Raw genomic sequence first — 18,550 nt, forward strand, 5'->3', positions numbered from 1 at the left:
CAGAAGTCCCTTAGGAGCCTGCAGTGGAGCAGCGGGGCAGCTGGGCTAGAGCAGCTTGGTGGCTCATACAAGTGTCCTCCCTGTCAGAGGAAAGGGTTGAGCACCGTGTGGCCAGCAGCACATGGCCCTGTCCATCAGCCTCCTGGAGCTGCMGATTTCCAAGGCTGCTGTGTGATGCTCTTGCCAGTTGCAGAGCTCTGTTTGTCTCCCAGGCCTGTGGGGAGCTCATCCAGAGTGGCCTGTGTAACTCAGCCCCCAGTAAAACCCTGTCTCTGTTTTGCAGACGGAGAGCAACCAGGAGAGCCGCAGGGACCGTTGCTGAACCACGCCGCGCAAGATGACAACAAGAGACGGGCCCCAAGATAGGTAGGGCTGGGCCTCCATCTGGGGCCATACCCAGGACACCAGGAGCTCTGAGCGGGACAGGCACCTGTCCTGCACATTATGTGAGCTACAGAGCTGTGATACTGAAGGGCCCACTTGTGTCCTGCTCCTCAGGACACCGTGTTGCTGTGAGCTGCAAGCTGGAGGGGTTAGAGGCACCTCCAGGCCCCAAGCCCATGGCCCAGACCACTGTGCCCAGTTCATTGCCTGCTCCCTCCAAGCTGTGCGCTGGAGAGCGTGCTGGAGCTGCCCGTGCTGCTCCCAATCCATGGGCAGCCGGGCCTCCGGATCTTCCTGTTCCGTCCCTGCCTGCAGAGTCCCTTTTTTCCAAGAGGCTCTTGCTGTCAGTTTTTCCATAGGAGATGGGCACTGTGCAGCCAGTACTGGGACATGGTGCTGCTCTTCCTGCRTAGCGTGACTCCCTCGCTGCTCTGGCAACAGGCGCTGTGCATCTGGGTACATGTGCTGGGAGCAAGCAGCCTCCCCCTGCTTTCCTCCCTGCTAGGAAGCACTGCCAGGGCCCAGGAAGGGCCTCCTCTGGCCCCTGTGCAGGGCCACATCTATGCCAGAGACCTGGGGCTAGGCGAGCAGGGGCTGTGGGGGACATATGAGGACCAGTGGCAGACCCCAGGGGAAGTAAATCCYTTATGCCACGCTGGTGTCACCTGCTGTTAAGAGCACTGGTCCCACAGAAAACACTAGGTTGTGAATTTCCATCCTCGCTCCTCCTCCTCCCACTGTGTCCCCCAATGGGTTGGAGGGTAGTCAGGAAGAGAGGTGATAATTTGGCCCTTGTCCCCTGCACTTAGCAGCTTTGTCCCCCTCACAGGTATAAAGGTGTCTGGCTGATCTTCTTCATCCTTGGGCTGGGAACATTGCTGCCATGGAATTTCTTCATGATTGCCAGGAAGGTGAGAGCTTCTGTGCCACCACTCTTGGTGTCAGTAATCACCGTATGTCACTTCTAGGGATGGCAGGGTGGGTATGACAGTATGGGACAGTGTAAAGCCCCCAACATTTGTAGATGGGGGGTTGGAGTGTGGGTAACCTTCATGGGACACGRGTGGCACTGAGGTGGCAAGAGGAGCCCTGGCCTTGGGGAGGGTGGCTCGTGCAGCCTGAATGTGCCGGGGGAAGCTGTGCAGCAGCTCAGCCCCACCTGGCCCCTTCCCTTGCAGTATTTCATCGACCGCCTGGCAGACCCGGAGAATGTGAACTGCTTCTCAAATGAGACTGCTAGGGCCACCCTCCCCTGCTCCTACCTGCAGTCCATGTTTGACAACTTCATGACGCTCTGTGCCATGGTGCCACTCCTCGTCTTCACCTGCCTCAACTCTTTCATCCACCAGCGGTGAGCCTTGCCCCATCCTTGCTCCTGCGAGCCCCTGTCCACAGGGGGGACCTGTATCTTGGTCCCAACTCTCACCTGTTCTCCCACCGCAGCGCTGAGCCAAATTGCCGCTTGTACAGAGCCAAAGCAAGGACAAAAAATCAGTCTCCTGTGCTGTGGGTTGGCTGGCCTCCCATGGGAGAGTCTAGGCCCTGGCTTTGGGTGCCTGTAGAGGGTGGGTTTTCCTCACTGAGATTCTTTCTTGCAGGATTCCCCAGCAGATCCGCATGTTGGGCAGCTTGGTGGCCATCGGGCTGGTGTTCCTAATCACYGCGGTCATGGTGAAAGTCACCATGGAGCCTCTTCCCTTCTTTGTCTTCACCATGATCAGCATAGTCTTCATCAACTGTGAGTGGGGCATGGGGAGGAAGGAAAAGGCCAGTGCCTCAAACTCTTGTGCAAATCAGAGCCGCCCAGCTAGGACTGACCTGTGTTGGAGGAGAGCACAAACCCTACTGCAGGAGAGCAAGGGGAAGGGGGAGGAGAAAGGTCCCTGTCTTGCTCCTCAGGGCCACAGTGCTGGTTGCAAGGTGGTTTCTTGCAGAGGCACAGTCCTTTGGTTGCTCATTTCTGCTTGTCCTTCTCCTCTGCAGCCTTTGGTGCCATCCTCCAAAGCAGCCTCTTCGGCCTGGCGGGGCTCCTGCCCGCCAGCTACACGGCTCCCATCATGAGCGGGCAGGGCTTGGCAGGAACCTTTGCTGCCCTGGTGATGATCTTCAGTATTGCCAGTGAGTAATTCCTGCCCATGGGTGGGTGAGGGCCTTCCTGCACTGCTGCTGCCAACAGGGCTGGCTAGAGACTGCAGCAAGCAGAGCAGGGCACAGGCAGGGCACCTCGTCCCCTGCGGGGCCTCATCCTGGGATCACACTGTGGGGATGGGTTGGAGATGGTGTCAGGACTTTGCTCCCCTTGCCTCCTTCATCCTCTTCCTTTTCCTCCCTGTCTCCTYCCTTCCTGTGCTCCCAGTTGGTGCTCAGCAGCCAGAGAGCTACATTGGTTACTTCGCCACGGCGTGCGTGGCGATCRTGCTGGCAATCTTCTCCTACATCGTTTTGCCTCGCTTGGTAAGATTTGGCCGCCTTTGTGGGGTAGGRTCTTTGGGGGTCTTTGCACATGGCAGCACATCCGCCTCCTGGGTCATGGCAGGGAACCTGTCTGTAGGACTTCCCAGCACAAATCTTTGTATCCTGAGGTACTGCATATAAGTGAGTCCCTGGGAGAGCTGGAAAACATGGGTATCAGAGACACCTGGAACAAATAACTTTGCCCATGTTGCGTGGCCTGCTGTTACCACATAGCCCCAAACATCCATTCCCCCATAGCCTTCTTTCCCACATGGGAACGAGTTCCCAGGGACTGTGTCTCTGCAGGATTTCTTCCGCTACTACTCCATGAAGGATAAGACAGAGTACCATGTGTACCACGCAGAGCTGGAGACCAAGAGAGACCTGATTAAGAAAGGTGAGGAATGGAGAGGAGGAAGAGCAAGGGAGGAAGAGCCAAGCAGAAGGGTGAGACAGAAGGACTGAAGATACCTGCTGTCAGCTACACCCTACTCTCATTTTTCTCTCTGCAGATGAACCCAATGGGGTGGAGCAGAATAACTCAAAGATCATCCCTATCCACAACCCTGATGAGAAGCCCTCGGTCTTCTCCATTTTTAAGAAGGTTTGTGAGTTACCAGCAACCCCTGCCCTTCACCTTGTGTCAGGGGATGGACGCAAGTGTAGGACATTACAGGGGGTATTATGGTCCCCCCTACACTGGTGTCTTTGCCCATGTTTGATACCAGCCCCTTTCTTTAACTTCCCCAGCTCTGGGTCATGGCTCTGTCCGTCTGCTTTGTCTTCACTGTCACCATTGGAGTCTTTCCTTCCATCACAGCTAAGGTGTCGACCGAACTTGGGGAGGGAAACAAGTGGGGTAAGTGTGCCCAGGTATAGGGCTGGGGGGAAGATAAGACTGGGAAAGAGCTAAATGGGAGGGAAGAAAGCGGGGTCTGAAGTTAAAGGAGTGCCTGAATGGAGAAGACCATCGTGTGATGGCTTGGATGCAGATGCTGACCTGACTGGAGAGTTTCGGTCCTTTGTGGGAAGCCAGGAGAGCTCCGTCCTGCGAGATGGTCTCTGTGCAGCTTCTCAGTGACATTTTTTCCCTTCTGCAGAACATTACTTCATCCCAGTCTCCTGTTTCCTGGTATTTAATGTCTTCGACTGGGCAGGACGGAGTCTCACAGCCCTGTTCACATGGGTAGGTATGGGACAGGGAGGAAGTGCTCAGGCTCTGCTCCTGGAGCATCYGTGCACTCTCCATCCCTAAGCTGCCTGTCCGTGCCTCTTGCTGGGGCAGCTGTCTGGSGCTCCAGGGAAGAAGGAGGCCCTGGGCTGACTCCTGCCCTGGCTTGGAGTGCAAAGCAAAAATGTATGGGTTAGATCTGAGAGTCAGAGTATCCTCCTCCCACTCCTCTTTTGCGTGGTTTGGAGGAAGCTGCTTTCTCCGTTCCAGCCTCTTTGTAAACAAACCTTCACTCCAGCTAAGCAAACAGCCGGGCAGGATGGCGGCAGGACAGGCGGGTGAAAGACAGGGCAGCCCAGAATACAACCTCCGCACACCACACAGCTGCTTTAGAAAGCCCTGCCTGGGAGCAGGGCAGAGCTATTGCCCTGTGGGGCACCAAATGTCCCCCGCCATGTCCCACATGCCCTTGCTGCCAACTCTCCTGYGCAGTTCAGAGCTGCTGAGGCCAAGTGGTGGGCGCAGAGGCTGCCGTGGCATGGGGCGAGGAAGGGGGCTCTGCTGTCTGCATCCCTTCCTGTYTCTTCACCCACCCCCCCAAGCTCTATTTCCCCCTACATTGTTCAGGCTGTTTGTTTGAAGAAACTCCTTACAGCACCACACGACATGGGGTCTGTCCGGGCCTGGCTGTGCTGGGTTTCCCTGCAGCCTGGAGCTGCTTTTCTCCTGGCCATCGCTGCTGGCTGCCCTTGGCCACCAGCCACATGGCCTGCTGGCCAGGCTACATCCCAGTAGTGGGATGACCCAGCAGGAGACACTTCCAAAACAACACTGCACGGAAAGTTTGAGTGCGTGTGGTTTGGGCCTTGTTTCCCTGGTCAAGGCCCTGCTCTCTCCTTTTCTTCACCCGCTCACWGAGCAAAACAGGATGCTGCTTTTGTGGGCTTACCCACAGATATAACCATGTTGCCTCAGTTACTCAGTGTGACCATGAAGAAGCCCCTGGAGACACCACCCCTGGGCCAGAAGGGATTTACCTCAGCCAGCCTTGACCTGTGCAGTGGTCTGCTGCAGGGCGAGATGGGGCTGTGCGTGTGCATAAGGCTCACTTATTGTTTCACAGAATCACAGAACAGTTGAAGCTGGAAAGGACCTCTAGAGATCATCTAGTCCAACCCCCCTGCTCCAGCAGGGACATCCAGAGCACAGGGGTGGCATCCAGGTGGGTTTTGAAGGCCTCCGGAGAAGGAGACTCCACAACCTCCCTGGGCAACTTGTTCCAGGCTTTGTCACCCGCACAGTCCAGCTCAATATCTTGGTCCTGGTGCTGCTGCCCCACAAGTCAGCTGGAACGGGATTTTTAGGGCAGTAGTTAGACATGGCAGACAGGTGCCCTGTCTCTCTTCTCTGCTCCTGCAAGGCAGATGTTCCCCCCCGTGTATCTGGTCTTTCCCCAGAGCCTCGGATGCTGACKGCTCTGTGGGGCCTGGCCGCTGGTCCTTGTCCCTGCTCCCTGCTGCAGCTCTCCTTATGGAGCCGGCTAAAGGCTCTGGGCGGCGCCCACAGCTGCCACGGACGTCTCCTAGTGAGAACCGTCCTGTGAGTGATGGCCTAGCCAATACCTCGAAGGTTAGAGGAAAAAAGGGAGGAGCCCCCCCCAAGCTTCAAGTGTCTCTGATGCTGGGGGCACCTAACCAGATGCAGGAAGCTATAGGGTCAGGATAGACAGACCCAGAGATACATACTGCAGGAGAGCAGGCAGGAGCTGTGTCTAGAAGCCTTGCAGAGAGTAGGTCATGAACTGCCTTCACATTAGCCTTGCATCAGAAGGTGACACTGAGATTTTGTGACTGGAGAAGGCTTTGAGCAGCTTTGTCCTGAACGGCTCTGTGCAGCCTCAGATCAGACAGCAGYGGCTGCCCCTGGCTTTGGGAAGGAGAATCCAGCTAACTCAGTGTCRTGTGTTTCTCTCCCAGCCTGGCAAGGACAGCTGCCTCCTGCCACTGATGGTGGCCCTACGTGTCATCTTCATACCCCTTTTCATGCTGTGCAAYGTGAAGTCCCGCAAATACCTGCCCATCATCTTCTCTCATGACGCCTGGTACATCGTCTTCATGATCTTCTTCTCCCTCTCCAATGGCTACCTGGCCAGCCTCTGCATGTGCTTCGGGCCCAAGTGAGTAGCAGCTCGGGACGAGGCAAGGGCTGGCTTCACCTTTGGGGACCAGCCCAGGCCCCACAGCTCGTGCCCAGGTTCTGCCTAGCCCTGGCTCTGCATTGCCCCAGGGCAGAGGGGACAGTCCCACTGCCTCCCCACTGGGAAGGCAACCCTGTGTCCTCTCTCCGAGGCATGTTACATCCTGAAGCCGGGGCTGCCATGGTCTGGGATCCCTGTTTTCCCTCTGTGCCCACGGGGAAGAGGCTGGGCATAGCAGGAGAGCGGAGGGCAGCGCAGCGCAGGTGAGGGGGCAGCAGAGGCAGCGCACAGCCCCGGCATGCACAGCCAGGCTGGCTGTGGGGCAGGAGCCGGGAGCAGAGCCCTTGACGCCAGCAGCCTCGACGCGTCTCTGCAACGCACTCTTGTCTTGGAGCCCATAGTTGAGGGACAGGCTCCTGGAGCCGAGCGGGATTTGCTCTGGTCATTCCCATGCCATGGAGAGACACAGCTGCTTCTCCCTGCGTGGTGTGTGGTGCGTGCTGTCCAAGGACAGGCCTGACCCCTCTTTCCCCTGCAGGAAGGTGCTCATTCACGAAGCAGAAACAGCCGGAGCAGTCATGGCCTTTTTCCTCTCGCTGGGCTTGGCCCTAGGAGCCGCCATCTCCTTCCTATTTGGAATTCTCATCTAGCAGAGGTGCCTGGAGGCYGCACGGACACAGATGGCTCCGCAGCCTCCTCCGAGGCCCTGGGCACTCGGCGCTCTGGGGACGAAACATCGCGCCCGCCCCGCCGAATTGTACTGCCCGAGCACACATTACAGCCAGAGACGGTTCCGCTGCCCGGGGCTGGCCTGGCTCTGCCGCGCTCGGCTGTGTGATGCCTTCAGGCCCACGTGCCTTTGCCGTGCTGCAAGACCCCTGGGATCTCGCAGAGGTCCAGCCACCCCCTCCTGCTGCGTAACCCCCAGCTCGAGACCTACAGCCGCTCTCAGCTACCTCCTCGCTGACAGGCAGAGCTGAGGGCTGCTGTCCCCATTTCCTTTCCCGCTCCTGTTCCTGAGGCACCTGGGGACTTGCTCTCCTCTTCTCTCCTTCCTGCACCCCAAGCTCTCCCCTACCGGGGAGGCTGTGACTAGGAAGGAGAGCCCCAGCCTGCCCTGCTGTCCTCCCTCCCCCCCCACTGCCCGCCTGTCCTCCTGCACAGGAGCATCGGAGGGACCCATGCACGTCCCACCCAAAGAGCTGCCATCCAACACCAGGGCGAGACGGACGAAGAACGAGGCACCCTGCCTTTCCTCCCTCTCTTTGCCTTTGTTCCCTGCCTGTTTCCCAGCCTCCCAAAAAAAGGTCAGTGATCCAGCCTCATGTCCTGTTGCTGGGACAGCCGAGGGCACCACGATGTGTGAGAGAAAAGCAGGCTCCCTCTGCTCTGCACTGCCCTGCTGTCTGTGTGCTGCCAGGGGAGCCCGGCCTCCYCCTTGTTTCTCCCCTGCTTTGTATAAATGGTATCTGTACAGTTGCCTTTTTCTATAAAAAGACCAAAACCGGGTCCGTGTGTCTGTCTCTGTGGCACCTGAAGAGGGTCACAGGCAGGTGCTGAACGGAGGAGGGGGTGGCAGCTCCCYGGGCCTGCAGGGGCCCGCAGGGACTAGCAGCAGCGCCGGGCGCAGGGCTGCGCTGCTGCCCCGCGTGTCCCGGCAGCCCCGGGCGGCAGCCCCTGCAGCGCGCGAGCCGCTGGGCTGCCACCTCCCGCCGCCGCTGAGAAGTGCACGGCCTCAGCCCGCGCCAGGCCCCGCAGCCCAGCCGCGCTCGCAGCCRCGCGGGGGTCACAGATCGCCCTGGCTCTGCCCCAAGGGGCACTCAGGCCTGTGTGCCTTCCAGCGAGGACACGGCACAGGAGTTATGCCGTGTGCCCTTGGCTGCTGCTGGCCACGACKCTTCCTGAACTCCTTCCCTGGCAAGTTCAGCTGTGATGGAGAACGGTCTGCTCTGCTGAGCCCAGCTCTGCACCCCGCAGTCCTGATGCGATCCTTGCAGCACATCCCTCAGCAAAGTCCCTAGGGTGCTGCCTGTCCCCTCCATCCCGCACTGCCCTGCTGCGCCCCTGGCTTGTGCCCATGCTTTCAAAAAGCCAGCGTGTCCAGGCCATGGCTGCATCGGCTAGGGATGGCACCGGGACCGGCGGCTCTGCACTTGGTTCCTGGACCCAGGAGAGCTGCAGGAGCGACCTGCTATGGAGGTGCCAACACCACGGGGCGCAGGCAGCGAGGGGCCCAGCTATGGAGGTGCCAACACTGCAGGGCACAGGGCAGTGAGGGGCCCAGCTATGGAGGTGCCAACACCACGGGGCGCAGGCAGCGAGGGGCCCAGCTATGGAGGTGCCAAAACTGCGGGGCACAGGCAGTGAGGGGCCCAGCTATGGAGGTGCCAACACCACGGGGCGCAGGCAGCAAGGGGCCCAGCTATGGAGGTGCCAACACTGTGGGGCACAGGCAGCGAGGGGCCCTGCTACCTGCCCTGGGGCCGGCACCTCCCGTCCCTCCCTGCAGCTCCCCACCCCAGAGCCACCTCGTGCTCAGCCCGCACCCGCCCATCGGGCGGCTCCGGTCCCAGCGCAGGCAGGGGCGAGAGCAGGGGGTGCCCAAGGGCCGCTCTGCGCTGCCTGCCCACCCACGGGCCCTGGGGGCCAGGCGCGCAGCCCCAGGCCGCACCGGCTCCCACTGGGCACGCAGCGCAGAGCCCCGCTCTACAGGGGAACGCTGGCAGGGACTAACGCGCCCCCTTCCCCACACCCGGGCGCGCCTGGGACGCACCGCCGGCACCGCCGAGCAGCGGGACCGCCGCGGGGGAGCGGGGCCGGGCCCCGCGCTGCAGCCGCCACCGAGGAGCGGAGCGGAGCGAAGGAGAGCAGAGCAGAGCAGAACGGCCCGGCCGCCTCGACACCTGCACGCGGGCTGCGGCTGCCCAGCGCCGCCCGCCACAGCGGCGAACGCCCCGAGCCCGCGGAGCCGCCCCAGCTCCCGCACGGAGCCGCTGCAAGGGTTCTCCTCACCGCAGGGCGCCTCCGCGGGAAATAGCCCCCACGCCGGCCTCGCGCTCAAACGGGCCGTAGCGGTGGGACCGCACCGCGCGGGGCTTGGGCCTGCCACAAACATGGCCACTTTAAGGCGGCAGGATTCGGTGGGCGGCGCGAGGCGGGGCGGTAACACCAACACCAACACCAACACCACACCAACACCAACACCAACACCAGCACCAAAACCCTCACGTTGCTGCCGCTCCTGGAGGAGGGTATTTACGCCTTTCGTGCTGCTGGGTCTGTTGTTACAGTATAGGTGAGTCTGTAGGACAGGCACCAAAGTGATCCTGTGTGTGAAAGAGCCAGGCAGAGCAGTGACGAGGAGGAGCGGCGCGCCAGAGACATGGTGAAGAAGCAGGAGAGGCGCTCCCGGTCCCGGGGCTGCCCTGTCGCGCTCTGTGTGGGCAAGAGAAGGGCTCTGGGGACCAACTGGAGAGTTGGAGTGGAGCAGGGTGGAGAAGGGCAGGTAGTGCCTTTCTCCCCAGCTCCTGGCCTATGGAGCAGCCGTGTTCTTGGCCTTGTTTAGCCGTGGGTGAGCGTGGGCTGGAGGGGTATCCAGCCCCGTTCCTGGTTGTCTATGGGTCATGTAAACCAGCCCTGGAGAGAGGAGGAGAGTTTTCTGCCTCTCACTTCACTTTTCGCTGATGCAGACCTTAGTCCTGAGAGAATCAGGAAATCTAACTTTGGGAGAGAGCCTGGTTTCTGGGTATTGTGTGAGCTGGGCTTTCTGATACACCCATTAATACCCCTTTGGGAGCAAAAGGGCTTCTAATATTATTTGCTTTGGGCCAAGCGCATGGCCCTGACATCTTTTTGTTTGTCTCCTGGCAGCTGGAGAGAGTAGGAAAAAGATCAGTGATGATGAGGAAGCAGATGAGGGAAGTGAGAAGGAACAAGAGTCAGCCTCTAAGGATGAAGAGAAGACCAAGATTGAGGCTGTGGGCTGGTGAAGAGGAGTCTTTCTGCTCATGTAGTAAGGGAAGGGGGGTGAAAGGCTAAGGCTTCCTTTCTCCCCATGAGCCCCCTGTATTACGCAGTAGTCATGAAGCACTTCAAATTATTGAGTTAGGGAAAGCCCTTCCTTCAAGCTGCTGCCTCCCTGCACCCCCAGAATAGGTGGCTGTATTCTGGTTGGCTGGGTTATTTTCTTGATTATTTTTCTATTTTGTTTTACTGGAATTAAAAGTATCAGAATGTGGTTTACGTGGTGGTGGTTCTTTGTGTTTTGTGCCAGAGGCTGGTGCTGCCCAGAGRAAGGTGAGGGGCCATGCCCCTAGAGAAGCCGAGTCCTGTGAGAGGGTTGGGCAGAACTTGCTGCTGCTCTCGAGGAACAGGCTGAGCGCTCACCTCAGCTCTGGCAGTTGRGGGCTGTTGTCCTCTGCTGGGTACATATTAGGGGGGTTACATACAGTTACTGCAGCGCTTGGAGGGGCCAGGTTGATAAAKCCTTATTCTGACTTCTCCTACTGGAAGCTGCTCTGCTGTGTGTCCCCTGTAAAATGAGCTGTGTTGGGGGGTTGCTGCCTCTGAGCAGAAAWAGGAACCCACCACCCCAAACCTTTGGCCTTAGCTCTCCTCCTCCTTGATACTGAAGTATAAAGGTCCTGCTCTTTGCATGCATGAAATGCAGCTGGAGCATCATCTGGAGGACAAGGAGAGATGACCTGTAGGCCTTCAACTCCACCAGGTCCAAGTTGCTCATGTTCTCCCTGAGTTGCTGTATGGAGAGGAGCATGTGTCCCATGGTACCTGGTATCCTTGACTGGCTTTCAGAGCTCGGCCTCAGCTGCTGCTTTCCTCTCCAGTCCTTCCCATGCAGTACTAAGGGCTGAGGTGAGGCAGTCCCCCTTTTGTAGGGGTCACCTCCAGCTCTCCTCTGTGGCCTTCTGCATGTCTTAGAGTGCAGCAGACAGTTCCAAGCTGTGCTCCTCAGTGCGGCAAGCTGGGCCAGGCTCAGCTCGTGCTGCCGGCTGCTCTGATCTGAGCCTCTCTGTGGGCTGGAGCTGCGGCAGGAGCCGCCTGCCTGCTCCCTCGCAGCGTGGCGGGCAGAAAGGAGGGCTCAGCGTGGGGCTCGGGCAGCCTCTGCTGGGCGCCCAGGCCGTGCTCATGGCAGGGTGTGCTGAACCCCAGCCTCTCCTCCCACCGCGGGTGTTCTTTTCCTGTGCTGTGACTAAAGCTGCGGGTGCAGAGCACCACCCTGCTCTGTCTGCTCCTCACCTCTGCCAAACCTGTGTGCTCGGAGCTGCGCCCCGCTAGGAGGGGGCAGCCCCCTGGGTTGGGCAGGGGAAGCGACGCGGGGGGCACAGCGTGGAGGGGCGGCCGGCAGTGTCCGTGGTGCACGAGGGGCGGCAGGGGCAGCCCTGGGCAGGCGCCGTGGGCCTCCCTGCGGAGCGAGGGGCTGCTCCGAGCGCTGGAGCTGGCAGCAGTGCCTGCGGACGGAGGAGACACGAGCGCCATTCCCTTCTTGTGTAGGAAGGGATCTGCCAAAACAGCTCCCAGCAGTGAGGCGATTCTTTTTAACTTGCAGGGAAAAGTTCTGGTGTTCCTTACTTTCCTTTTCTTAAAGCGTATTATATTAAGAATTAGATTTAAATCAGAAAGGGTAGACATCTCATTTCTACGCTTGGCAGGTAGAAACAGTTACTTTTGCTTTAGTTAAAACCCATTTCATTTTTGATTGGGGACAGCAGTTGAAGGAAAAAGGCATTTTGGGGAATTTGTAACTAGGGYGTGGAGGCAAAGGGCAGCATTTGATGTTATAACATCAATAAACCTGCACGGGCTGAGGGCTGTGTGCTGCCAAGCCCAGGGCTCTGCTCTGCACCAGCCCTGTTATTGCAGCAGGCTGGGCTAACATGTCCCTCTGCTGCCTCCCACCCCACTGCTGTGCCAGGACTATGGGTGTCTCTTTTACCTGTAGGTCCTAACAGGAACCAGCCCCATCCAACAGCACCTTTGTTCCCCACAACCTGCCCCAGGACCCCRCTGCTCCTGCGTGAGGCAGGCTGCCCCAGCAGCAGCCCAAGGAGCACTGCTCCTATGCAGCAGGAGCAGCAGGGAGCCAAAGGCTGCCAGCCAGGGCCGTGCTTCCTGGCTCCAGCCATGGAGGCTTCCACTCCTCACCCCATGCTGTGGAATCATCCCTATCTTGCCTGTAGTCCTCAGCTGAGTTTTTGCTTTCCCCAGCTCTTTTAGCCCAGTACCCAGCTCAGCCTGACAGGCCAGCATTAGGGTTTTTCACAGAGTCCCTCTGTGACAGGGCCTGTGCCCTTCATGCGCTTGCTGCTGTGTGAGCTGCACAGCCGGGGCTGGTGCAGCAGCACCTCACAGCAACCACATGCAGCACAGTCCCTACCAGCTGCACTGAGCTAGGGGCAGGATGGAGGACCCGGGAGCCAAGCCAGAGCCCTGCGTGGGTCAGAGCAGGCTCACAGCTCCTTCACATTCCCGTATCCTGCCTGAGGGAGCTCCCTTTCCGTATCCTGCACGAGCAGAGCTCCAGTCGTGGCCGTGCTCTCCAGGGCCATGTATGAGACTGCTGCCCAGAGGGGCTATCAGCCCCTGCTGCTGTGTGTCCAAACCTGGCTGCCACCCACCTGCCTGCAGGCAGAGGCACCTGCGCTTGGAAGGGAAAGAGAAAAGATTTCATTGCTCCATATGGATGGGTTGGGGAGTCTCTTCCCTTCTTCTGGGTAGATGAAAAAAGGAACATTTACCCCCAGCATGTTATATGCAGCATATTTTTTTTTTAATTTAATAAAATAAAAAGAGAGAGAGAGGAAAAAAAAGTTGCCTTTCAAAAGTACCAAAACCTGCCAGCTTGTCAGTCAGGTTGTGTTAGGGTGAAAAGGGGTTAACCACTCAAATCTGGGCTGCTGTGGAAGAGCTGGGGAAGCAGCTTCCAAGCGCTCCTTCCCTGTTGCCACTGCAGCAGGGGCATCTGCCCAATCTCTGGTTGTGGCCAGGCCCCCAAAAAAGCTGGGACTGATGATTCCAGCCAGCAAAGAAAATAAAATAAAATAAAGGAAGAGGGAGTATTTGTGCTTTTCTAATGGCAACTAGAAAGCCCAGAAACTGTGGTACGGAGCTAGCCCAAGGTGATCCTGGGGCATTCTGGGCACTGCAGCCTTTGGCCTGTGCCAGCAGCAGCTGTAACAGAAAAAAACCTAAACAACTGAGCAAGCCTGCCCCTGGCCAGCCTCGCGCCGCAGAAACATCAGCCCGGGCTGGGAGAAGCAAAGGAAAGGGAGTTGGGGCAGCAGTGAGAAAACTAACCCGGGAGGTACCGGCTCCGATTCCAGAGTGCTCTCCAGAGCAGATCTCCCAGCGAAGGCGGGAGAGGCGGGGAGTCCTTCCCTCGCCGTGGCTACCCTAGCTGGCTGGAGCACCTCCTGGCTGGGGAGCCAAGGCTGGGGGGACCTCGAGCTCCTGCCCTGTTCCCCTCTGGGGCAGGCTCGGCCCTCACCTCGCACCGAGGCATTTCAAAGGTAACATGGTTCTCTTGCCCTTTCCTCCTCCTGAGCTCTGCACTAGTGACAGAAACAGAGGAGCACTGGCCAGAGGCAAGATGGTGCCAGGAAATAAAGCATCCCTTGTTCACCGGTGACCTTAGAGATACGCCGTGATTCAGAGGCTGGGCACGGGCAGGAGTCCCAGCAGCCTCATGCTGGTTTTCTCCCAGCAGCTGAGCTCCCAGGCCCATGCCTTGGCTACAAGTCTCAACCCATTAAGGCAAACGGAAAGGCTTGGAGTTGTAGCAGCTCGGAGCATGCCTGGCTTCCCTGGATTTGTTCTGGCCCCTTCCCCAAGAAAAGCAGGTGGGAAGGTGAGTCACCGGTCCAGCCTRTCCATCCCCCACCCTGCTTCTCAGTGGGTTCACGAAGAGGGGACAAATCCAGCAGGTGTCCCCACACAGAGGCAGGACAAGGGGCACAGCTCAAGTGCCACGGCCCCGGCTCCTTAGACCTTCTGCACAGGGCCCTCGCCCGGGGGCAGCTTCTTACTTCGCTTCTTCATGCGGCTGCGAGCGTAGACGCGGAGGAAGAGGGCCACGAAGACCACGGCGACCCCCAGGCCGCCCACGACGGTGACGGCGTGCCCGTAGATGAGGCAGGAGAGCAGGATGGCAAAGGCCTGGCGGAGCGTCATGATGATGGTGAAGACGGCGGCGCCGAACTGGCTGATGGTGTAGAAGATGAAGAGCTGGCCGCAGGCAGAGCACACGGAGAGCAGCACGGCGTGGGCGGCGAACTCCGAGTGGCGCGCCATGAAGCGCCCCGACTCCAGCAAGGCACCCTGCTCCAGCAGCGAGCCCACCGTGAAGAGGCAGGAGAAGACGTTGACGCCGAACATCATCTGCACGGGGGACATCTTGTAGGCGAACAGGGCGTCCTGCCAGTTGGAGGTGAAGCTGTCGAAGACGATGTAGCCCGCCAGGAGCACTACGCCYGAGAAGGTGGTGACGGTGGACGCGTGCCGGTTGGGAGCGCTGGAGAGCAGGAACATGCTGACCCCCACGGAGATAAGGGCAGCGGTCAGGTACTCCCAATACTCGTAACTCTTGCGCGACACCAGCTTGCCCATCATCATCACAGGGATCACTTTGGAGGCCTTGGCCAGCACCTGTGTGGGGAAGCTGATGTATTTGAGTGCCTCATACTGGCACCAGCTGCTCAGGATGTTGGAGAGGGAGGCAAAGGAATATTTGTACATAGGAGCACCGTGGCGTGGCTGCTTGGTCAGGGCGCAGTACAGACCAGCCACCGTGAAGGCCAGGATGCGGTTCATGAACACCAGGAACTGGGAGTCCTTGAACTTCTCGCCAGGGTCTGTGTCAGTAGCTCCATACGTCCTCGTCATCACACGTTCCTGGAGGACACCCCACGTCAGGTAGGAGGCCTGCGCAGCAGGAGGAACACGGGGACAATCAGAACTACCACCAGCAGCTACAAGCAACCACAGGTAAGAATGGACCCCGGGAGATGCCTGTCCCAGCATGGAAATGTTCAGTCCTGAGATACAGTGAGATGGAGATGCCCCCCACCAAACCTGTCTTTGGAAATCTGTCGCACACAGATTTGGAAATCTACTTCACACTGCCAGGAACATCTAGTTCCAAGCAAACAAAAACAGCTCTTCTCAGTTTACAGCTGCAATTTTCAAGGGAAGAGAAGCCCACAAAGCAAATCCCGGTGTACAATAAACAGTTACATTTTAAGCTGCCTGTTGAACCAGACGGACAGGATCATTGAACAGCACTGATGCATGGTCGTCATTTTGGTGCCAACTTCCCCTGACAGCTACTGGCAACTTTCCCAGTGGCCTCGGTTTTCACTTTCAGCTCCCTAGACCCAGTTCTTCTATCCAAAATAATTCTAGTTTCAAATTCAGCAAAGGAAATAGTCCTCCAGGGAAGACCACTGGCTGCCTGTCACCTCTCCTACGCACACAGCCAGGTAGAAAAGCACCAAGCCCCTCACAGAAGGAACACTGGCATCATCTCACCACACATCCCTTCCTGGGAAACTGAATCACAGAGACTGAAATGACGTTCAGATCCCGGAAGATCTGAATSGACTGGAAGAGTAGGACAGAGCACTGGATGTCTTCTGCTGGCTACAGGACATGTGGGCTTTGTATCACAATTGCCCACTTTTATATTTTTAGTGCTCACAGACCCAGAAAGCTGTCCTTCGTAATGTCACGTGGGCTGTAACTGGGCCTTAATGATTAAAAAAATCTTCTTTATCTGTAGCTACATAAACATTTCTCTTTGGTATCCAAATCCAATCCATCAAGGAGAGGACACACCAGCCCAAGAGGGGGGACCTAGAGAAGAGCCTGAGAAATGATAGGGGTTAACCTGTCACCCCGCTTGGCAGCGGGGCCAGAACAAGAGCCGTCCTAACCATGCTGCATCACAGCACTTCCTCTACCTGTGACTGCAGATGACATTGATTGCATGGACAAGAGGTCCCAACCCAGGTGACACCAGCTGAACAGACCTCCAGAGGCCACACAGCAGCCGTGCTGGCCAAGGGGCTGTCTCAGCCTCCAGCCCTTCCCAGAGCAAGGACAGTGCTGCATCCCTGGTGTTAAAGGAGCTGGTGGCTAAAGGCCACATGAGCTCACAGAGTGTGTTGGCCACTCGTGCAGACACACACGGGGCTCCTACCTGCAGACCAGCAGCACAGAAGAGCAGCTTGAAGACCTGTCGGGCTGTAGAGGACTCGGTGGGCTCTGCTCGGGCCGGGAGAGAGCCATCCTCTTGGTGCACAGACTTCACCTCCGAGCCGAACACGCACGATTTAATGACAGGGAAGCAAATTCCCCGGCCTTAAGGGGATAAGAGAACACAGGAGAATAATCAGCCACAGTCTGGAAAGCCACAAGCCACACCAGCTTGGGAAGGGAGGCCTCCCTCCCTACTAGACATTTCCCTACACAACAARTGCTGCTAAACAGAGCCTGGGGCCTTGAGCAGGACGGAAACCAATTCCCATCTTGCCCATCTGCCCAGCCTGGCAGAGCAGGCGGGTCACGATGAGCTCTTGTATTACTCAAGCGGCTGCCTCAGGCAGACTCCAAATTGCTCAGGGAGCATCTCCACGTTCTGGCACGAGGGCCTGAGAGAAAATTGAGTTTCAGGGCAGCTCCTGGACAGCCCTGGGAGGCAGCGCTGCAAGATGCTCAGACACTGTCCCACAGACGGGGCCCAGGGAACCCCCCCAGCACACGGATGGGGCTGGCAGAGGTGGTGGGAGCTCACAGGGCAGCAGSGGGCTGCTCCTCCTACCTGTCTCCAGGTAATTCCTCCTCTTGAAGTACTGGATGAGGAGGAAGCCGGGCACCACGATGCTCGCGTAGCCAGCAGCGTTAAGGAAGAAGCGGAAGAGCCAGAAGTCGCCCCACGCGTCCTGCAGGCCGGGCGAGACCTCCTCGCCGGCAGCCATGGCGGGCAGGGCGGCCAGCACCAGGGGCAGCCTGCGGAGAGAGGGCGCCGGGCAGCGAGGGGCCGCTCTGGGCAGCACGAGGGGCTGCTCCGGGCAGCACGAGGGGCCGCTCCGGGCAGCGAGGGGCCACTCCGGGCAGCACGAGGGGCCGCTCCGGGTAGCACGAGGGGCCGCTCCGGGCAGCGAGGGGCCGCTCCGGGCAGCATGAGGGGTTGCTCCGGGCAGCACGAGGGGCCGCTCCGGGCAGCGAGGGGCCACTCCGGGCAGCACGAGGGGCCGCTCCGGGCAGCACGAGGGGTCGCTCCGGGCAGCGAGGGGCCGCTCCGGGTGGCACGAGGGGCTGCTCCGGGCAGCGAGGGGCCGCTCCGGGCAGCACGAGGGGTCGCTCCGGGCGGCACGAGGGGCTGCTCCGCACGTCTGCACCACCCACCCTCCCACTTGCCCCACACGCTGCTCCCCGCACGGCAGCGCCCACATCCCTCCTCTGGACGCAGCACGCTGGCCGGCGGGCCGGGAAAGCCCTCTGGAGTTCAGGAGCGCAAGCACAGCGTTTGCTTTTGCTTCTGTTAACACTGTTTGCTCTGGCTCAGGAACACGTGGCCTTAGCAACTTCTTTTTTTTCCAGGCTCGGGGAGGATGTCGGAACACTGCTAATGGGCTGGTTTTGATAACACCCTTGGAGCGAATGCTTTGGAAGGCCTCCAGTGCAGCCCCGGGTGCAAAAACCTGCACGTGGTGCCCGGCAGCTCCCGTTTCAGGGCCGTGCCGAGCTTCCCCAGCTGCCCGGGGCGCTGCCCGCAGTGGGTCAGCGCTGCCTGGCTGTGCATCCCGGACGGGGCAGCCATTCCAAGGCATTCCCAGAGCTGGGGGCTACCACGCGCTCGGCAGGGCACGGCCGCCAAGGAGCGTGGCGCCGGTTGGGGCGGCACCATCCATCGGTAACCGGTGTTCCTGGAGCACAGCACTGGGCGCTAACGCAGCCGGATCCGAGGTGGCTGGCGGCTGTGCCCCATCCGTGGCAGGGAGCACCCCACAGCGCCCGGGGGCCCCTGTGCACCATCGCCGGCCGCCGCAGCCTCCTGCGCGGCCACGAGCTACGGCAGCTCCGCGCTCCATCCCTGCCTCAGTTTCCTCGGCACAAAGAGCCATTTAGTCTGCGGCGGGGAGCGGGGCAGCTGCATAAAGGAGCAACAGAGAGGGCGCCGGGCTGGGGCGGGCAAGGCGCCGCGGCGGGGAAGGTGCTAATCCCGACCCAAGAGGCGGGAGCCAACAAGGCTGGCGGGAGCAGCGCGCGGAGCCGCCGCCGCCAACGGGACGCGCCCGAGCGGGCAGCCCGGGGCCGCCGCCGCCGCC

General features: G+C 59.4%; 2 protein-coding genes across 2 annotated transcripts; one reads left to right on the top strand and one right to left on the bottom strand.

Moving 5' to 3' along the window:
- Nucleotides 1-291: 291 nt before the first annotated feature.
- On the top strand, nt 292-7,102 carry SLC29A1 (solute carrier family 29 member 1 (Augustine blood group)). The gene is made up of 12 exons (XM_026051183.1): nt 292-366; nt 1,214-1,295; nt 1,563-1,735; nt 1,983-2,122; nt 2,368-2,502; nt 2,741-2,838; nt 3,145-3,235; nt 3,351-3,442; nt 3,589-3,697; nt 3,939-4,024; nt 5,986-6,185; nt 6,745-7,102. The coding sequence occupies exons 1-12, from the start codon at nt 338-340 to the stop codon at nt 6,854-6,856; spliced, it is 1,347 nt and encodes a 448-aa protein (XP_025906968.1). The 5' UTR covers nt 292-337; the 3' UTR covers nt 6,857-7,102.
- A 6,332-nt stretch (nt 7,103-13,434) lies between these two features.
- Nucleotides 13,435-18,024, bottom strand: SLC35B2 (solute carrier family 35 member B2). Its single transcript, XM_026051179.1, has 4 exons — nt 17,924-18,024; nt 17,041-17,228; nt 16,420-16,580; nt 13,435-15,143 (listed from the first exon to the last, which is right to left on the bottom strand). Exons 1-4 carry the CDS (start codon nt 18,022-18,024, stop codon nt 14,205-14,207), a joined length of 1,389 nt encoding a protein of 462 aa, XP_025906964.1. The 3' UTR covers nt 13,435-14,204.
- Nucleotides 18,025-18,550: the final 526 nt, after the last annotated feature.

Source organism: Nothoprocta perdicaria, unplaced genomic scaffold, assembly GCF_003342845.1.
Source record: "Nothoprocta perdicaria isolate Ctin4 unplaced genomic scaffold, notPer1 scaffold_73, whole genome shotgun sequence".
Taxonomy (NCBI): Eukaryota; Metazoa; Chordata; class Aves; order Tinamiformes; family Tinamidae; genus Nothoprocta; species Nothoprocta perdicaria.